The sequence below is a fragment of the Colletes latitarsis genome, chromosome 2 (assembly GCF_051014445.1).
Source record: "Colletes latitarsis isolate SP2378_abdomen chromosome 2, iyColLati1, whole genome shotgun sequence".
Lineage (NCBI taxonomy): Eukaryota > Metazoa > Arthropoda > Insecta > Hymenoptera > Colletidae > Colletes > Colletes latitarsis.
This window is the reverse complement of record NC_135135.1, coordinates 18,418,538-18,436,112: the sequence shown is the minus strand read 5'-3', so window position 1 is coordinate 18,436,112 and position 17,575 is coordinate 18,418,538. Positions and strand designations below refer to the sequence as shown.

General features: G+C 38.2%; 3 protein-coding genes across 3 annotated transcripts in view; 2 read left to right on the top strand and 1 right to left on the bottom strand.

Moving 5' to 3' along the window:
• Rpn2 (Regulatory particle non-ATPase 2) overlaps nt 1-15,770 on the bottom strand; it is a 71,609-nt gene extending 55,839 nt beyond the window's left edge. The window contains exons 1-10 of the mRNA XM_076783880.1: nt 15,622-15,770; nt 15,213-15,330; nt 14,962-15,131; nt 14,673-14,881; nt 14,127-14,585; nt 13,693-13,919; nt 13,373-13,625; nt 13,101-13,289; nt 6,844-7,059; nt 5,787-5,851 (exon numbers count right to left, since the gene is read on the bottom strand). Of these exons, the coding sequence (XP_076639995.1) occupies nt 5,787-5,851; nt 6,844-7,059; nt 13,101-13,289; nt 13,373-13,625; nt 13,693-13,919; nt 14,127-14,585; nt 14,673-14,881; nt 14,962-15,131; nt 15,213-15,330; nt 15,622-15,652 (1,937 nt within the window). The 5' untranslated portion in view covers nt 15,653-15,770. The remainder of the gene's footprint in view (nt 1-5,786; nt 5,852-6,843; nt 7,060-13,100; nt 13,290-13,372; nt 13,626-13,692; nt 13,920-14,126; nt 14,586-14,672; nt 14,882-14,961; nt 15,132-15,212; nt 15,331-15,621) is intronic.
• LOC143351854 (pancreatic triacylglycerol lipase) lies at nt 10,530-12,969 on the top strand. The gene is made up of 7 exons (XM_076783885.1): nt 10,530-10,656; nt 10,724-10,889; nt 11,051-11,199; nt 11,532-11,786; nt 11,937-12,125; nt 12,605-12,731; nt 12,837-12,969. The coding sequence occupies exons 1-7, from the start codon at nt 10,632-10,634 to the stop codon at nt 12,895-12,897; spliced, it is 972 nt and encodes a 323-aa protein (XP_076640000.1). The 5' UTR covers nt 10,530-10,631; the 3' UTR covers nt 12,898-12,969.
• A 159-nt stretch (nt 15,771-15,929) lies between the features above and the next one.
• On the top strand, nt 15,930-17,365 carry Taf9 (TBP-associated factor 9). The gene is made up of 3 exons (XM_076783004.1): nt 15,930-16,367; nt 16,509-16,958; nt 17,187-17,365. The coding sequence occupies exons 1-3, from the start codon at nt 16,229-16,231 to the stop codon at nt 17,327-17,329; spliced, it is 732 nt and encodes a 243-aa protein (XP_076639119.1). The 5' UTR covers nt 15,930-16,228; the 3' UTR covers nt 17,330-17,365.
• The last annotated feature ends 210 nt before the right edge of the window (nt 17,366-17,575 follow it).

The following is a 17,575-nucleotide window of genomic DNA, read 5'->3' as shown; positions in this document are numbered from 1 at the left end:
GAGTCAGGCGATAGAGTATGTCTCGTCTAATCAGTCTTAGTTTGTTCCACTTGCATAGTAAGCATTGGTGTTTACGCGAAATTATATGTTTCGACCGAACCTAGTCAGATAATTTATAAAATTGAAGCTATTAATATGTTCATTAATCGTAACGAGATTCGTAATCTAGAATAAACTTAAAATAAAGAGTTTTTCGTGGAAGATCGTGAAGAGTATTTGGACGAAGAATCCGCAAATAAAGGTGTTTCGTTAGCGTTCCAGATAGAAGAGCCCTTCGAGGCTAAGGCGTGGGTGGACCAAAGGCGTAATCCTCGAGCATCAAATTTTCATATGCGACCTCCGCTGCAACTTGCCCGCAAGTTTACGGAAACCGAGACCACCAGCACGACAACGTGTCCATCGAACGGAGAGCTCTGCCCGAGAGCCATTTCGATGCTCGAATTTAGGTCGCGTCTTACTCGCCCTTCGTACTTTGGCCCCGAAGTCATGGTAAATATTCGATTACTCGTGAGAGGAACTTCTCTGACCGGGCAACCGTGAAATTTCAAATCCCCAAACTGTCCCGCTAAGTCGACGATCGATGCTTACCACACAAAAGGAATCGAAAACAATTAATTAATCCCTGATTTATTCGCGTGTTAAAATTACGGCCGTTCTATCGATGCAGTGAATAGATAGCTTTAAAATGTTAATTCATATGCTTAAAACCAAGGCGAATTTTTCGCTCGGAATTGAGTAAAAAATTTGAAATGAAATTTTTTCGTACGACATTCCGTTATACGGTCGCTCGTGATCGTAAATCGACGTAGCAGATAATATAAGTGACTTTAAAATGATAACTTATATACTCTGCTTGCAACCAAAAGGAGGATGAATTTTTCCCGCGAAATTGAATCGAAAATTTCGTGTGAAATTTCTTCGTACGAGGTTCCATTATACGGTCGCTCGTGATCGTAAATCGACGCGGCAAATAAAATGAATTACTTTAAAATGACAGTTTATATAATCGAAGACGAATTTTGCATGTGAAACTGAATCGAAAATTTATATTCTCATTTTGGAGAAGATCTATTTTGAGAATTTGTCGCGTAAACGTATATCTAACTACGGTTCAATTTGTAGAATGATATTTTAGATAATTGTGGTTGTTTATGTGATTACGAGTCATTTTTCTACATCTTCGTAAAAATGGTATAACATCGAAGACTCTGTTTTCGATTCATTAATCACGCGAGTCCAGAGCGACGTTAATAATACGAGTTAATTAGAAACGATTATTCACCGAGATTCGGATCGATCGGTAATTGACAGATTCTTCACAGCCAAAGAATAGTTAACGATTTCCTTCTTTCGTCTCGACTATTTATCCTCGCTGACAGTCCATTTCAGAGAACCACGGGATCGATCGAGTATTTTCAATCAAGAGTCTCCCGACTCGGACCCGTATCGATTATTCGCGACGGATTCAGATTCATTAAAAGGAACTCGATCGGAAAGAAGAATTCGAACGAGCCCTCTCTCGTACGCAACGTCAATCCCGAGAGAAGATTTTTCCCTCGGCGATCTGTTACCTTGATTACGAAGCAACGATTGTACCTTGCGATCCATAGCGTACCTCGAACGTTTGGAATAGCTCTCCAATTTTTAGCTCATGCTACCACTGGAATCGCGATATGCTGACCGACGAACCGTTTTTCAATTTCATTCTATTCTGGACCCTTCGATAAATTAATATCATCGAAAATTAGGTCACAATATACGGATATACGAATAGAAATTTGTCTGAATATCATAGAAACGTACTCGATGTTACCTTTCACGCGTAGAAATTATTTTTAAATATGTACTATTTTCTTTATTTACATCGTACGAATCAAACGTAAGACACTCTCGCTTCAAGTCTCGACTCAACTATAAAAATTATTTAACAGCCATATACAGGGTGTTAGGCCACCCTTGGGAAAAATTTTAATGGGAGATTCTAGAGGCCAAAATAAGACGAAAACCAAGAATACTAATTTGTTGATGGAGATTTCGTTAAAAAGTTATTAACGTTTAAAATTCCGCCCGTACTGAATTTTTTTCTAGAAAGTGGGTAGGATTTCGGGGGTATGTCTATTCACCAAAAATGATTGTAATTGATCCCCGCAACCGAAAATAATTTTTTCAGAACGATTTGAAAATTTTTATTTTAATTTGTTAATAACTTTTTAATGAAGCCTCAGTCAAGAAATTGATATTCTTGATTTTCGTCTTATTTTGGCCTCTACAATCTCCCATTAAAATTTTTTCCAGGGGTGGTCGAACACGCTGTATAGGTAACAGGACTTTTCACTAAGAAGCTAGAAAAATTAATTCTCAATATCGGATGTTAAAAAAAGGACTCTTGAATTTCAATTATTTGTAGGTAGTTCTCGAATGTCCGGGAACAAAGTTTCAGTTTCGTGTAACATCAAAACTCCTTCGAAAATAGAGAAATGACGTAGAAATGCATCGTCTTAACAAAATTCTTCTTTTCCTGACTTTCCACGATTAAAATTGCAAAAAATAGTTGGGATACGAGCGACCCGACAACGAAAGCGTTAATATTTCATTATCTCTCGTCTCTCGAGCGCTGCTGGCAATCAAGCCTAAAGACTGAAGGCGATTATTAAAGCTTCTCGGTCCCGTTGTCCGAGGGAACCGGTCAGAAAGGGGCTTCCGGACGGGTTCGATCCCCCAGCGTTCCGCGATTTAATAGAAAAACGTCGGTGCAGATTAAAGGCAGGGCTCTCGACCGCGAAAACTGCGCCGTGAAATCGCGGGACGAACTAACGGCTAAATGAAAGGAACTTTCAATCCGTCAAATTCTGAGAGATGAGAACTATTGACCGTCGACGGGGCTGATAGTCGATCAAATTCGCCGGATACGCAATAAGTCGACATATTAAAAAAGTTTCGCGCGTCCGATAAAGGGAAGGGACGGAAAGGTAAATCGTGATTCGAACAGTGAAACGAAAAATTCGAGAAGCTTCCAGAGCTCGGGGGGAAAAAGGGATTCGTCGAAATTCAGATACGCTTCGAAACTCGTCAGGAGGAGGGAGGAGGGAGGAGGAGAGAATTTACAATAGCGAAATTACGTTTACCGGGGCTGTTGGAATTTGTACGTAGTTTGACAAGTGCGCTCGAATGTCGAGGACGTGTCGCGAAACGTGGCGAACATCGGGAAGCTCGATCGACCGCAAACTTTTAAGTGGCTGGTGTCGCGAAAGACAAATTTCGGTCGTACGTTTTCTCGCGGAATAAGTTCCAAACGAGTGTCTCGACATTTTTCCTGCCGCGTTCGCTCTCTGGAACACCAACGACTCTTTTAAAAGAATGGACGATGAAAGGGACTGCATCGATTGCCTCGAGAAGAAATCCATCGCGATTTCGTTAATCGATAGGCGTGGGGTATGTGGGCGAGTACTGTTTAAGACTTATTGGAACTCGAACCGCCATTTCTCAAGAGGACGTTCGGAGACTTTTCATCCTCGCGTAAAATACGACGCTATCAAAAAATTTGACCTGAATTTTTTAGACCCGAGTCAATTTTGCGGTCACTTTTTTTAATGGATCGCCACCGATGGTAGCGACACGTAATATTTTTACAATACACGTACGCTACGTGTACATTAAAACACATTTAATATTTTACAGAATTTAATTCTATATAGAATTTACTGGCTTCTTTTTTCCTATATGCAAAAGATTAAATTTATAGTAAATTGCATTTTAACGCAGAAACTAGTATTATTATATATAAATAAATAGAACATCGTTGTCGAAACCGAAACTGAACAACGCGTCGATACGAGTGCAATCTTGGTTTCTAAACTCTAAAAAGCAGATATCTCAAGGAAGCTTATTAGCTAAATAAACGTCTTTCGAAAACCGAATAGAGGAAGATGCAACGAATTATACCCAGTCACGATACCTGGGCTTTATATTTAATTAATTTCTAAAAATACAGCAACGCTTCAGATCTTTATTAATAATACGTAATGTAATCTTGTTGCGCGTTTCAAAGACGAGATTAAAACTGTTGATGGAGTCTCGATTAAAATAACGACGCGCTGGAACGATTAAATTGACGATAAGCGTGAGTCTGCGAATCTTAAAATATACGACCCGTAATTTCCTGTTAAATATGAATATTTTGATAACGAAATTTTGCTATTACATTTTTAAACTTTTGAAATTGGTGTATTTACGCGACGCAATAGCGTCGCGTGTGACGAAAGAGGATGATAACAAACCCAACGATAAGATTTATTGCAGTGCAAGTTTCTCTGCCTTCTGTTTTGCAATTCCCATTGATGTCGTCGAGCATCCGCGACGAAGCTGTCAAAGCGATCGAAGCAACGTTGCGAATCTCTTCTGCGAGCAGCCTCGCCTCGAAGATCCGCGAAACAAAGAGACTGCATACGCAAGGGGCTTGAACGTGTTGCATCATCGAACGACATGACTAATTAGAGGCGCATTTACATTCAATTGAACCGCGATTCGAAGCGACTGTCGGTTAATCGACTACGCGATTATCGTAATTTTGACACGCACCGCTTGCTCATTCCGGCGATTGGTTGAATGCTATCCACCGGGCTCAGAGGCATACGCATTATATCTCGAGATCACGTGTTGCATCCCCGATAACGTTTCGACCCTCCAGCCTTCGCTAGGAACCTAGCTTTTCTGGGGAAATTTTTATCGGAAAAGGCTATTCCTTTTTCCGTTCAGTTTTAATCCATACTTTTAGCCGTATGCTTCGAGAGTATACATAATTTTTTTTGTGCTAGAATATTAAAAATTGCGGGAGTTACTGTTACCGTGATACCTTAAGTTCTGAATCACTGATTGACATTAAATTTAGAAAAAAAATCTTCGAAATTCGATGTTTTGTACTATTTGTTTAACTCGCTAATCTAATCGAATAAAATGCTTGTTGATCTTTCGACCAAACAGAAATCAACAGTATTAAAATCCAAAGTTTGCACAATTGCGGTTTAATTTTCAATCTGAAATAGAAGAGAACGCCAGTACCAAGGTAGGAAGTTTCGTGGGGATAAACTACTTTTGTTTCGACTAATCAGAAGTGGAACGCAAAGTGTATCAAACACTGGGATTCCCGAGTTTCGAACCGCGATAATAAAATATTAATAAAGAGCGACGAAAAGATAGTAGTCTTCGAAATTAACATATAAATATGAAAAGTTTGCCGCCCCGAATGGCTTATTCTCGCGAAATATTTCCCTGTCAGGCGTTTGAAAAAAGACCTGCTGGGAAACAACTTACGCACCTTTATCACGCTGACTGCCAAGCCAATCTAACGAAACTTTTCTTAGTCACCGATCTACGTTGTTTCGCGACTTGTAACGTCTGTCTAAAAAACTTCCGAAAAATCAAAAAACGAATGGTAAATTAAGTATAGTTCACTGATTTGTGATAAAGATTAATGAAGTCTGTTTAGTGTGAAATATATCGCTTTATAATCCATACTTTGATTTCTATTCTGTAAGTTATTGGAGATTTTCTGGTTTCATACGGTAAATAATCACTGGGTATTTGTGCAACCCAGTTTTGGTCGAAGACATTCGGTTTTTTTTATAAAAAAACAGGAGAAATTAAAATAGCAATTGATTAAAGCATCGAGTCCAGGTCATCCTGGCAAATATGGAATTTTCAGGACACCGATACGACCTAGATATCCAAGAATTCGCATTCCTCGGGGTCATATCGTCCTTGCTTGAATATTCTTTAAAGGTACTCACCTGAACAAGAGGAATCCCAGCCCAGTGACCGCAGCCCGTCGAACGTCGTCGTTCACATCAGAAACCTGGCGAGACAGACATTTACATTATTAGACGATTCGATTAATAATCATTGAAAAGGATGTTCATCGACTCCAAAATATACTTTTCTCAGTTTAGATTATCAGTAACTATTTTACCGTGAATAAGAAACCGAAGTGGTTACGCAAAAATACTGAAAGCAACGAATAATTAAATATTTATTTACTGTCTGAAGCATGTGTTGACAATTAATCGAACTCTTAAGGCAGTAATTTCAATCATTCCCGTGCTATCTACGGATCAACTTCTTGATAATTTAATCGTATATAATTTCTGATAAGCAAGTATCATCAACGTCGACAATTTAAACGATTACGGAATGTAAATAGGTACCGAAACGAAAGAATTTATTTTTGACGTCGAATAAATAGGTAGAAACGTATATACAAATATATAGAAATGACAGACACAACTTGACAAAAATTGAATATACATATAAAATTCGAAAATAATGTTTAATTTCAAAGTCGTATTTTCATAGTTGCGCGATGAAATACCTTTAATATGATTATACTCTTGACAAACACGGTAATTTCCGGTTTCGAGCAAAACACACGTCGGTTTAGTTCACACGAAAGGGCGGTAGATAATGATTTCTATTACAAAACCTATATTTGTACGAGAGTATTATCAATGGATTGGCAAGATTTTCCCGATAAAAAAAATCTCCACATGCGACCTTCGTCGGATTATTTTCAATCATATGTTGCTTTGACATATGACACTTGTATAAAACTTCCAAGGGCAACATTCTTCGATACAAGACAAAACTCTTTTCCAATATAATAGAGAATATACAAATTTTAACTTTAAAATTCGATACAAGAACATAAATAATGGTAATAAAAATGCCCATTACTTAAATCTCAAAACTGTTTATGACATGGATACTTTCTTTTTCAATAAATAATACTCGACCAACATTTAAACGATGGTATTCGAAACGTATTCGCGGTAACTCGCAAAGAAAACTTACAGCGACATGCAGCAACTTCCGGATGGCCTGATTGTTTCCGGTACCGCAATATGCCATCGCGAGCGTGTACATGCCGCTCCTTCGCAGTATCGGATCCTTATCGGAGCAGAGCGAAGTCACCAGAGAATCGGCTTCCTCGAGTCGACCGTACATAGTGAACGCGATCCCGACGGCTAATCCTCGGAGGATCTTCTCGTGCTGTGTTTCTTGAGCATACTGAAAAACGACCAAGAGAAAAGAAATATAAAACTTCGAGTAAAATTGCGCGACCGTGGCGCTTTGTCCGCTTTCTTTCGCGAAATTTTATTAAGCGAAGCACCCAAGACACAAAGGTACCTACGCGATGTTCGGAAACGAATTTTACTACTTTGTTCGGACGGGAAGTAAAAGATGTTTCGTCGGGGGAACGCGTTCTATCGAACGGGATCCGGGATTCGGGATCCAGGTTCACTGGCAAAGCCTCGTCTTTTGCTTCGATGTGATTTATGAACAAAGGTTCGCGCGAAAATGTCTTCCAGCGAAGCAAAAATTCGGTTACTGTTACCTGACTCTTGGGGATTTCTTACTTATGGAACTCCGAATACCGCGTCTAGTTCTGCTTTTAAGTTCTGATACAAGCGTATCGGGATTTTGGAAAATGAATAAGAAACGGTTTGTATGAAAACGTTCGTCCTAAACACGAATTAGTAGGTTTCCAGTATGGAATATCTCAAGAAGAAGGTTACAAAAATTAGATGACTTAAACGCAACCACGGAATTCATTGTAATTAAAATTTGTCAAAGACAAGATTTACGATTTACTATAAAAAAAATTCTCCGTTAGGAAGAAATTAATTATGCATTGGAAGGAAAGTTAAACTCGTTGAATATCCTTTGTAAAAAGTCGGAAAAGACTCATTTGGAGTGACCATAAGTAGTTGAGCTTAGAAAGCGATTCAGCTGCGCCCCTTTACCTTTATATGTAGAATTCATTCCCTGAGATAATCGAATGTTTACCTTCTATAGCACTACAATAAGGATGTTAAATAAAAAGTATGTAAAATTATTCCACAGTTCGACAGTGTTCCTGTATCATTATTAATACTACTTCCTCTACGAATCTCGGTATGATATTTCTAAATAAAATAAAAATATAAATTGTACGAGCAACGACGTTCACAGCTTTAAAAAAAGAAATAAGATAAACGAATAAGGCGAATGGACCTTTTTCGTCTGTTTTCCAAGTCTCTGAATGCATCGATCTCTCTGTTTGGATCACCCTATACAGAGACTTGTCTTGCTATCGCATCAATTGCAAACGTACGAAAAAATCTATCGACTCATTACGATATCGAGTCAAACGTAACTTATTAACGCCAGAAAAGAGGCAAAGAAACGTCTGGAAATCTTGAAAAGATCTCGCTCGTTGCGCACGCGATATTCTTGCAACGACTTTCTAAGCTGTGTCGAGTTAATAAAAACTTATATTACATTTGATTCGAAAGATAACAACGCGCCATGGAACGGGAGTAACAATAACAGAGTATCACTATCCAACGATTTATTGATATCAAACTACTATCGAGTATCAATTTTCGAACGTTATACAAATATTATACACACAAAAATAAGATTGTTTCGCAATGTAATCCAAAGTTACCGCGTGAAAAAAATTATTTTCAACATTCTGAAATCCCCTAACAACGCATCCCTCTATTCAATTTAGAATTTTCTTTCGTTTTATTTCGTCAGATACTTTGGAAATATCTTAACGAAATTTTTATTAAAAACCGAAAAGCTTATATCTTATTTTCAGGATTCCCAAGACTCCCGTCGAATCGAGAAATACTCGACGAGTACGAAACGAAATCCACTTGATCTTCAGACAGTTAGAGCAACCCTGACAAAGTGACGCAGTTTGTCCTTGCACCTATTTTTCCACCGACAGTAAGTGGATTTCGTTGTTTCCCGAAGGTAATCGTCCCGCGAAGAAATACGATGTCCACGAGGAATCTTATTCCGCGGACGAGTCGAATTTCACGAAGAAATAGACGAAGATTATGCACGTAGGTTGGCGACCTATTAATATTACTTTTTTCTCGCTTTGAATCCGTTGAACCATGAGGTTCTTAATCTTTCTAAGCTCGCGACGCTATTTTAAAAATAGATCTCAATGCAAATGCTTTTTTAACGTACTAGGTGTTATGGACGAAAAGTAAACTAAATAAAATACGAAATGTATTTTATTTACCTGTCCAAGAATTCTGATTTAGCATTGAATATTCCCCTAAAAATACATTTTTTGGTTCCAAGATATGTTTGTTTCATGAAACTACTTTTCCCCGCAGAAGAGTCACGACTTTGCAATTCGTGGCGTACGAAACCACAAAATTCGAAGTTTCACGGTTCCCGAATCGGAAATTTATTTCGTCCAAACGAACCAGCCAAATAGTTTCGAATCGTAAGATTGTTATAACTCTGAGTCGTCTAATCATTCAATCGTTCGATCGAGTTCGATAAAGCAGATAACGATTATCGTAATTTTCTGTAAAAACATCTAAAAGAAAAAAAATAAAATACGAAAGGATTAGGCGATTGATGTTGACGGTATTAAAGTTTTTGATGTTCGCCGATGAACGCGTTGTCTGTAAACAATTGCAGCAACACATAAAAAGCGTTTCAATCCGCATTCTCACGGATGCTGCGCAATCGCACATTCGTAGTCGATGTCGCAAAATATGAAATTGCAAGTAGATAATAACTGCAACGCAAAAAAAAAGAAAGAAAAAGAAAACGATTCGCATTTGGAATAAAAAGGGCAAAAATAAATAGTGTTCGATTTAATCGGGATTCTCAGGATTCTCGACGAATATTGATTTCCGTAACGCACCCGTTACTTGATTAATATTTGTTTGACGTTTAAAATATTCCATGTAAAGGCGTGTTTAATTTGTACTTTATTTAACGAAAATATAGATCAAGATAAATCCCTGTCGTAATAAATTAAATACGTAATGCAACGCGTATGGCAAACATACCCCTCCCGACTGTACATGTTTGCAAACAAATTTGAAAGTGAATATAAACAAACGAAAGCAAGGCCAAGAGCTCAGTTCTTGCACAAACATCGAAGAGCTCTCGATTTATTAAAAGAAAATCGCAATTAAAAACTTGGTAATAAAGTGTTGCTCTTCATAGATCTCAACGTAACAACTGAGGTACTTAACTTCGATTCGTTTCACATTGTTTTCTTTCTAATTTGCCTATTTCCAATTTGACAGTAATTCGTCGAAAATAAAATGTTTTATTCTTTGAACGCTGTACGGATTTCGAGTTGTGACTCAACTTTTTTCATAATCTCGAATTGCCAGAGCTCTTCTCGAGGCTCAATCTGATGAGTGCGCCACGGATTTCGTGTTTCGCAACGCTTTCTCAATCTGAACGATCGAGATAATATCCAGCTAATAAGTTTGAGCTTATTTTTTGAGCCGACCGAAAGAAAGAAATTTCACAAACGCGTTCGTTCACGAACATCTGTAAGAGGGGGGAAAAAAACAGTTTCTCTGTAAAGGGAAACGAATCGTTCATGGATTTCGCAACAGTGTAAATCAGAAAACACACCTAAACTCGCAAGAATTACACACCGGTAGAATCAGTGATTGTCCTTCGGTCGTATCACTTATCAACGTTGTGGTGCTCGAGTGGATGCTCATTGTGTCCATTGGGCGTATAAAAGAAGCTAAAAACAGAAGGAGCTAGCTAGTCGAGGAATCGTAACGCGCGTGACGATTCGCGGCAACGAAATCACGATGGTTGCTCCAGCTTTAGCTCTGAGTTCGTATAATAATATTATTAATAATGCAATAACCTGTTTCGATAACCGTTTGGGATTTGTTTGCAGTTTATCCCAGCCTGATCAGCGCGCTGCTGCAGGCGAATTACACGATCTTACCGGACGAAACCGGTATAGCATATTTGGTCAAACTCGACTATGCACCGCTAACTTTAAACGAAATTAATGAATTGGCCAACAACATCGATACCATCACCTTCACGCTCTACACTCGGTTGGAAAAATTTTTCTTTTCAATTTTATTCCTGCTATTTCTACTTTTAAAAGTCTCGCGATCTTTCACAACATATGATTCTTTATTGCTAACTCTAACTCGATAAAATGATTTTAATACAACAGCAAGTTTAAATAAGATTTTTATACCCTTCGTTTCAGACAAAACCCAAAAAATGGACAAAATCTGCAGCTGAACAATGTCAACAGTGTCTCGAGTAGCCACTGGAACTCGAATAGACCGACGGCCATAGTCACTCATGGTTGGAAAAGCAGTGGCAACTCCCAGTCCTGCACGCTAGTCCGCGATGGTAACATTAAATAAAATCTAATCTTGTCATAAATTTTATTATAACCATATTATGCTATCTTAACGTAATATTAAGGCACCCAGTAGATAACATTGCTAATGACTGCGATTATGTATATTTGACGTCGTTGTCATTGTTCGATTACCTTCAAGAAATAATATGTAAAATACGTGAAAATGACCACACAATCTTGCTAGACAGCAACCATTGTTATTGCTTTTAAAGAACAAGATCATGTGGCATATATCCGGGGTGAAACCTTTGCAAATAGCCGAGCACTACTGCGATATAAACGCCAATCGTCTCGATAACTAAATGGTGACGTTTTTCAGCTTACATCAAGGCTATGGACTGCAACGTGATAATCGTAGACTGGAGTACGATAGCCAAAAATCTAGTATATTCGACGGTCGCGAAAAGCGTGCCAGCCGTAGCTGACCGTGTCGCGTCTTTTTCTAGTTTCCTCCGTTCAAGGATGAATCTCAAAGCCAGTACTACGAAGATGATTGGACACTCCCTAGGTGCACACGTTATGGGATTGGCGGGACGAAAGCTGGCAATCACCGGTCTAGTCTCGGAAATTACCGGTAACAGCACATAATCTGCGTTACATTTATCAAATTAACTAATGCTTTAAAATCGTCCATATATCTTAGGGAACGTGTTCCTTTAGTTTTTTTTACTACATTACATAATACAAAAAGACCTATTAGACTCTTAAACGATTGCAATTGCAGGTCTCGACCCGGCCAAACCGATGTTCGAAAACAAAGGTCCCGATGGCAGAATCGACAGTTCGCAAGGGAAAATCGTTGAAATTATTCACACATCTGCTGGCAAACTGGGCCTCGAGAAAGCAGTAGGTACCTCTGATTTCTACGCCAACGGAGGCACTGTCCAACCAGGATGCTCCACCGACTTACTCGGTAAGAATAAAATAATTTAGACTCGCTTTATCGACTAATCGACTAAGAATTATGTACGATTAAAAATACACAAACCAATGGACGAATCTCTGAATTACGGATGGAAAGTTACCACCGTCCAATATGTAGTCGATAGAACTGTCCCTGAACATCGATCCTCTTTAACATCGATGTCTTGGAACTTTGATTACTGCAAAGATAGGTACCACTAGACTTGCTCCTCCTTTGTCGTAGCAGACAAAAGACTTAACAGTGCCATAGTACAGTCAGAATCTCGGTCCAACTAGTTTGGAACGATTTTTTTTCTTTAAATCTGCGTGCTTCGCGACTAAAAGTGGGGCTGAAAGTGGAACGGCTCAACGTTTGACTCAAATACGCGTCATACAGTAATCCCCGTTAAGTGACAATTCTTTTACACTGGATTCGTATAAAAGAATTCCTGTCACTGTTATATATTAACAAACAACAATAAATTACAGGTTCCTGCGCTCATTCTCGCAGCTACCAGTATTTCAGTGAATCTATCGTAAACCCAACGGCTTTCCCCGGTATTCCAGTGAAAGGAGGTAAGATTGAGTACATGGGTGGACCAAATCTTAGTACCAGGTAAATTTCTCGTTATTATTATAAATTACCGTTATACGATCATGCACGCAAATATGTTCTACAAATCAACATTGCGTCTAATTTATGCCGTCTTGTCTTTTCCAGTGCCAGAGGCTCTTACAATTTCAAAACTACAAGTCAGCCACCTTATGCCCCAGGTGGTTAACTCTATTCTTTAAATTTGTTATAACGTTAAATAAAATCCGCGTTAATATAAACAGACTTTTTGTTTTTAAAATGCTATATCAATCCTTAAAGACCCTCACATAACTCGAAATAGCATGCAATGAAAGTTCATAAACTTTCTTCCAAGATTCGCGATCGATTCAAATTAGTTCGCATAAAATATATGTATATGGATCAACTTACCGCAACCATATCTTCTATCGCCTGGGTTGATTTGGATCCCAGCATGACCATCCCCATGGCAATACCGGCAGCCTCGCCAGTAATAGCGTCGTCTTGATAAAGATTGAACTTCAATTGTTCGTAAACATCCTGCCTATGTGACCCCATAGCGGCTAAACCCAATCCTAAGCAGCCTCCGTGACGAACCATCTGCGAGAACACCATCGTAGGTTAGAAAACCAAAATGTCGCGTTGGGTTACTTCGTGACGAAATAAATAAACACCGTACACACCTCATTCTGTGCGTCCTTCAGCTGTCCGAGTAAGTAATCTGTGATAACTGCACCGTGATTTGCGTGAATCAGTCCTAACGCGTACAAACCGCCTCCCTCGGAATAACCAGCACCAGCACCGGTGTCTCGCGGGAGATAGGATTGCATTAATGCTAAAGCTTCCTGTTCGTGACCTCTATGAATGACGCCTAACGATGCCGTTGCCGTTAGCTTAGCCCAATTCGTAGCCCGGGCCAACCATTCTAAATTATCCCTAAAGTATGATATTTTGTGAGGATACGGTACGAAATAACAAACGATTAAAGTGACGTATGCTTAACCTTAAAAATTGATCGCTGGTTGTCCCGGAATGCATGTATGCATTCGCGATTACCGTGGCAGTATGGCAAATAGACACCCGTATAGCATCCTTGGTGTTCTTCAATATTAACATATCAGTGTGATTACTACGAATTAAGAATTGCAGATGCAAGTCGATGGAAATTTCACCGCCCAAAATATTCGACAGAGCGTCCACTCGTTTTTGTTGTTCGCGTTCTTCAGCATTCTGAAACGAGAAATGGCCGAACGTAACCTAAAATCGCGGAAGCTGTTAAATTCCCGAAGCTAAGATTTCGTAACTGGTATTCGTTCCCCCCTCTCCTCTATCCCCTCCAAATTTGATGTCGGTCGTCCGCGAGTGTCATTCGGAAAAACAGCCGAGTAAAAGACGGTATTATTTGTTAGGCGTGTTAAAATAAGTAATGTAACTTACCAAACTGTCAACGCTACGCTCGGATGTCTCTTCTGGCACGGGTGCAGCAGTTTCGATTTCCATGCTCGTGGAGTCAGAATTAGTTTCGGTAGTTGCCTTCACGGCTGGTTTCACGATTGGTTTAACCGTAAGAGCACTTGGAATGGGAGCCATTGCCCGAAGAGCTTGTAAAACGCGATCGAGGAACTGCTGTGTCGCTGATTCGTACAAATCAAACGCGATCTGATAGGCCATAAGAACGCAGTCTTGCGAGCCTTTACTCAGTCTGTCTAAGAGTTCGGCAACGGCTAGCGGATCGTCGAGAAATATCAAGCATTGACACATGTTTACGTAGTCTGGTGTGCCAAGATTACGATAGAGGCTAAGCAGGCAGCGAAGTACGGTATTACGAAAACCACGGTTCTGAATAAGACTCATGACAACTTGGAAAGCATAGGACAACATGCCACTCACATCATCCTGAAAATAATAAATAACATAAAGTTAACCTTTCATAAACTCAAAAATTCATAAATCATATCATTCATAAATTAAAATTTTTCTTACCGATTGCATAATTGCAGCTTCAAAAACATCCATTCTTCTAGTTTCAAGAGCAAGACCTAAAGCTTGTCTATACTGATTGTCATCTAAACAGCGTTGAAACATTCTATTCACAATGCCTTCCAATCTAGGATCGATTCCTTTACTGCCTGGTGGTAACTTTCCTTCGGCTTCCAAAACCCGTTGTTGAGTATAATAATCAATACATTTAGCTATAAAAAAAATTTCAATAAATACATACGACCTAATTAAACTAAAATTGCTAGTAATAAAAATAAATTTATACTAGTACCTATAGTGGTATCAACGTATTCATTGCGAGCATTGACATCAAAAAGGTCTGCAGCTCCAAGAGCATACGTAAGAGAATCTTCAAAACTTCCTAAATGATAATAAACTTTACTAGCAACTAATGCAGCTAAGTCATGCTGCGGAAATGCCTTATCCTCGTGAAGAATTTCACTGAAACACAAGGAATTTGCTGTTACGATACAAAGATAAAATAATTATAACACAGTAAACTAGAGCACTTGGATTACATACATTTTTTCTATTGCCTCCGAAATTTCAGGCCAAAATTCATCGACGATCATATCCAATTTTTTAAGAGCAAACACCTTTAATTCTGGCATTGGCTCCTCAAGGAGGGAGATGATACCAGCTGAAAAAGTGATGTTTATTCATTAAATTTACTTAAGTAAAGTACTTCAATGTCAAGTCTCAATATTCTCCTAAAAACGTACGAGTTATACAATATTCGTTAACGCTGTTTAAAATTAATTAAACAATTACATCTGATATTTTGGATATAAGTTTGAAGGTTATGGTCCACAAGATTTGCAAATCATTGCACGTACAGTGATTTAGTATTGTGTGAAAATTTACAAATAAATAGGATAATAATGTAATTTTAAAACGTTGTCTAATATTAAATATGTAATAAATAACTTACCTGCGGATGTAATATTCATGTTGGATCTCATGTGATATGAATTCCAAGATAAAAACCTTAAAGTTTGATGGCAAGCCACGAACTCGTCAACAAATTCAATTGAAGTACGCTACAGACTAGTGTTACCAGATGGCAGACTAGTCCACAAGGTTCACAAGAAACTGCCCCCTCTACTTACGCACGCTAATGCACAGCCACGTATGCATAAGCTCTGACGCTTCGCACACATGACTGTGCATTATTGCACGTAAGTGGAGGGGCAGTTTTCTCTAGACACTGGTTTGTCATCTAGCAATCCATAATGGTTGCCACAATGACGATGGAGAAAACATGCACATGTGACAACAAATTTTTTAATTTCTCGCACATTTATAAGACAATTCTCTTCTTAAATAAGTGGAAATTTATTTAATAGAAAAATGTTATTTTGAATAAAATAATTCTAAAACAAAAAATAACTTAACATTCCAAATTTCGGACATTACTGGTGGCAATATTGTAGCGAGCACTTCAGTTTTCTGTTTGATTTTGACTTGCAACGCTAACCTAAGTTCGTGTTCTCAAATTGTTGTACGCGTTACAACAATATTAGTTACATTTCTGGAAAATGACAGAGAAAACAAAGACAATGAGTCACGTAAAACATATTCCAAAGGACGCTCAAGTTATAATGTCAATAATGAAGGATATGGGAATTGCGGATTATGAACCAAAGGTTATAAATCAGCTACTTGAATTTACGTATCGTACGTACTATATATTCACAATCTATTCAAATTTATAGACATTACGTTGAAAATAGAAGTAAATAAACTTCTCGTATTCGTTTATCATTCTCTAATAATTATACGAAACGGCTTATCAAATGATCGGTTTACAATCCATAGGTTATGTTACCCGTATATTAGACGACAGTAGAATTTACGCGAATCATGCAAAAAAGAAATTCATCGATTTGGATGATGTTAGATTGGCAGTCAAGATGCAGTTGGAACGTACTTTTACGAATCCACCGCCGCGAGATGTACTATTAGACGTTGCTCGGACAAAAAATAATATACCACTTCCATTTGTTAAACCAAGCAATGGCTTGAGGTTACCACCTGACCGATATTGCTTAAATGCTACAAATTACAAGCTTAAAAATGCAACGAAAAAACTGCTTGGAAAACCACTACACTCATTAGTTGGAAATAATATTCAAGGTGGTCAATCTAAGCTAAAAGTAGAAGGGAACAAAACTGGTCTTTCCATTGTTAAACGACCAGGAACACTTGCAACAGTTGCTAGAACACAAACTATTTCAATACCAAAGCCTGTGTTGAAATTTTCAACAGGTACGTTCTACCCATAGGTATAACTAAAATTGTATAAAACAATAAATGTTAGAATCTTTGTTGATTCATAGATCCCTACAGAGTCCTGCATTCCCAAACGTCCGTTCCCTCTATCCATATTTCATTGAAAACTCAAATATGTAAGATTCAAATTATTTAAAAAACAATAGTAATATGGACTATTGTAATTTTTATTATTTATTAACACAAATTTTTTTGTAATTGTAGCTGCCTCAGGAACAGCTACGGTAAAGGCACAAGTAACTAAGCCAAAAATACAAATCACATCGGGGCAAACAATGCCTCCCATCAAAGCAGAAGAAGAATCTATGAAAAGGAAGAGAGAAGACGATGACTACGACGTACCATAATAACAAACAATAAATGCTGAAGGAGTTTTCATTCTATATTTTATGTTTTTATTTGTTGAAACAGTGTTCTATCGTGCACTGCTGCTGCTACTTTGGTCTATACCATATGACATACATCCAATAATTTTAAACGTGCATACCTTCCTACTATTAATGCCACATTTTGAATGAAATTATATATTTTTGATTAAGAAAAGTAATATATATAGTTTATCTAATGAACCTAAAAACTTATGTACATCTTAT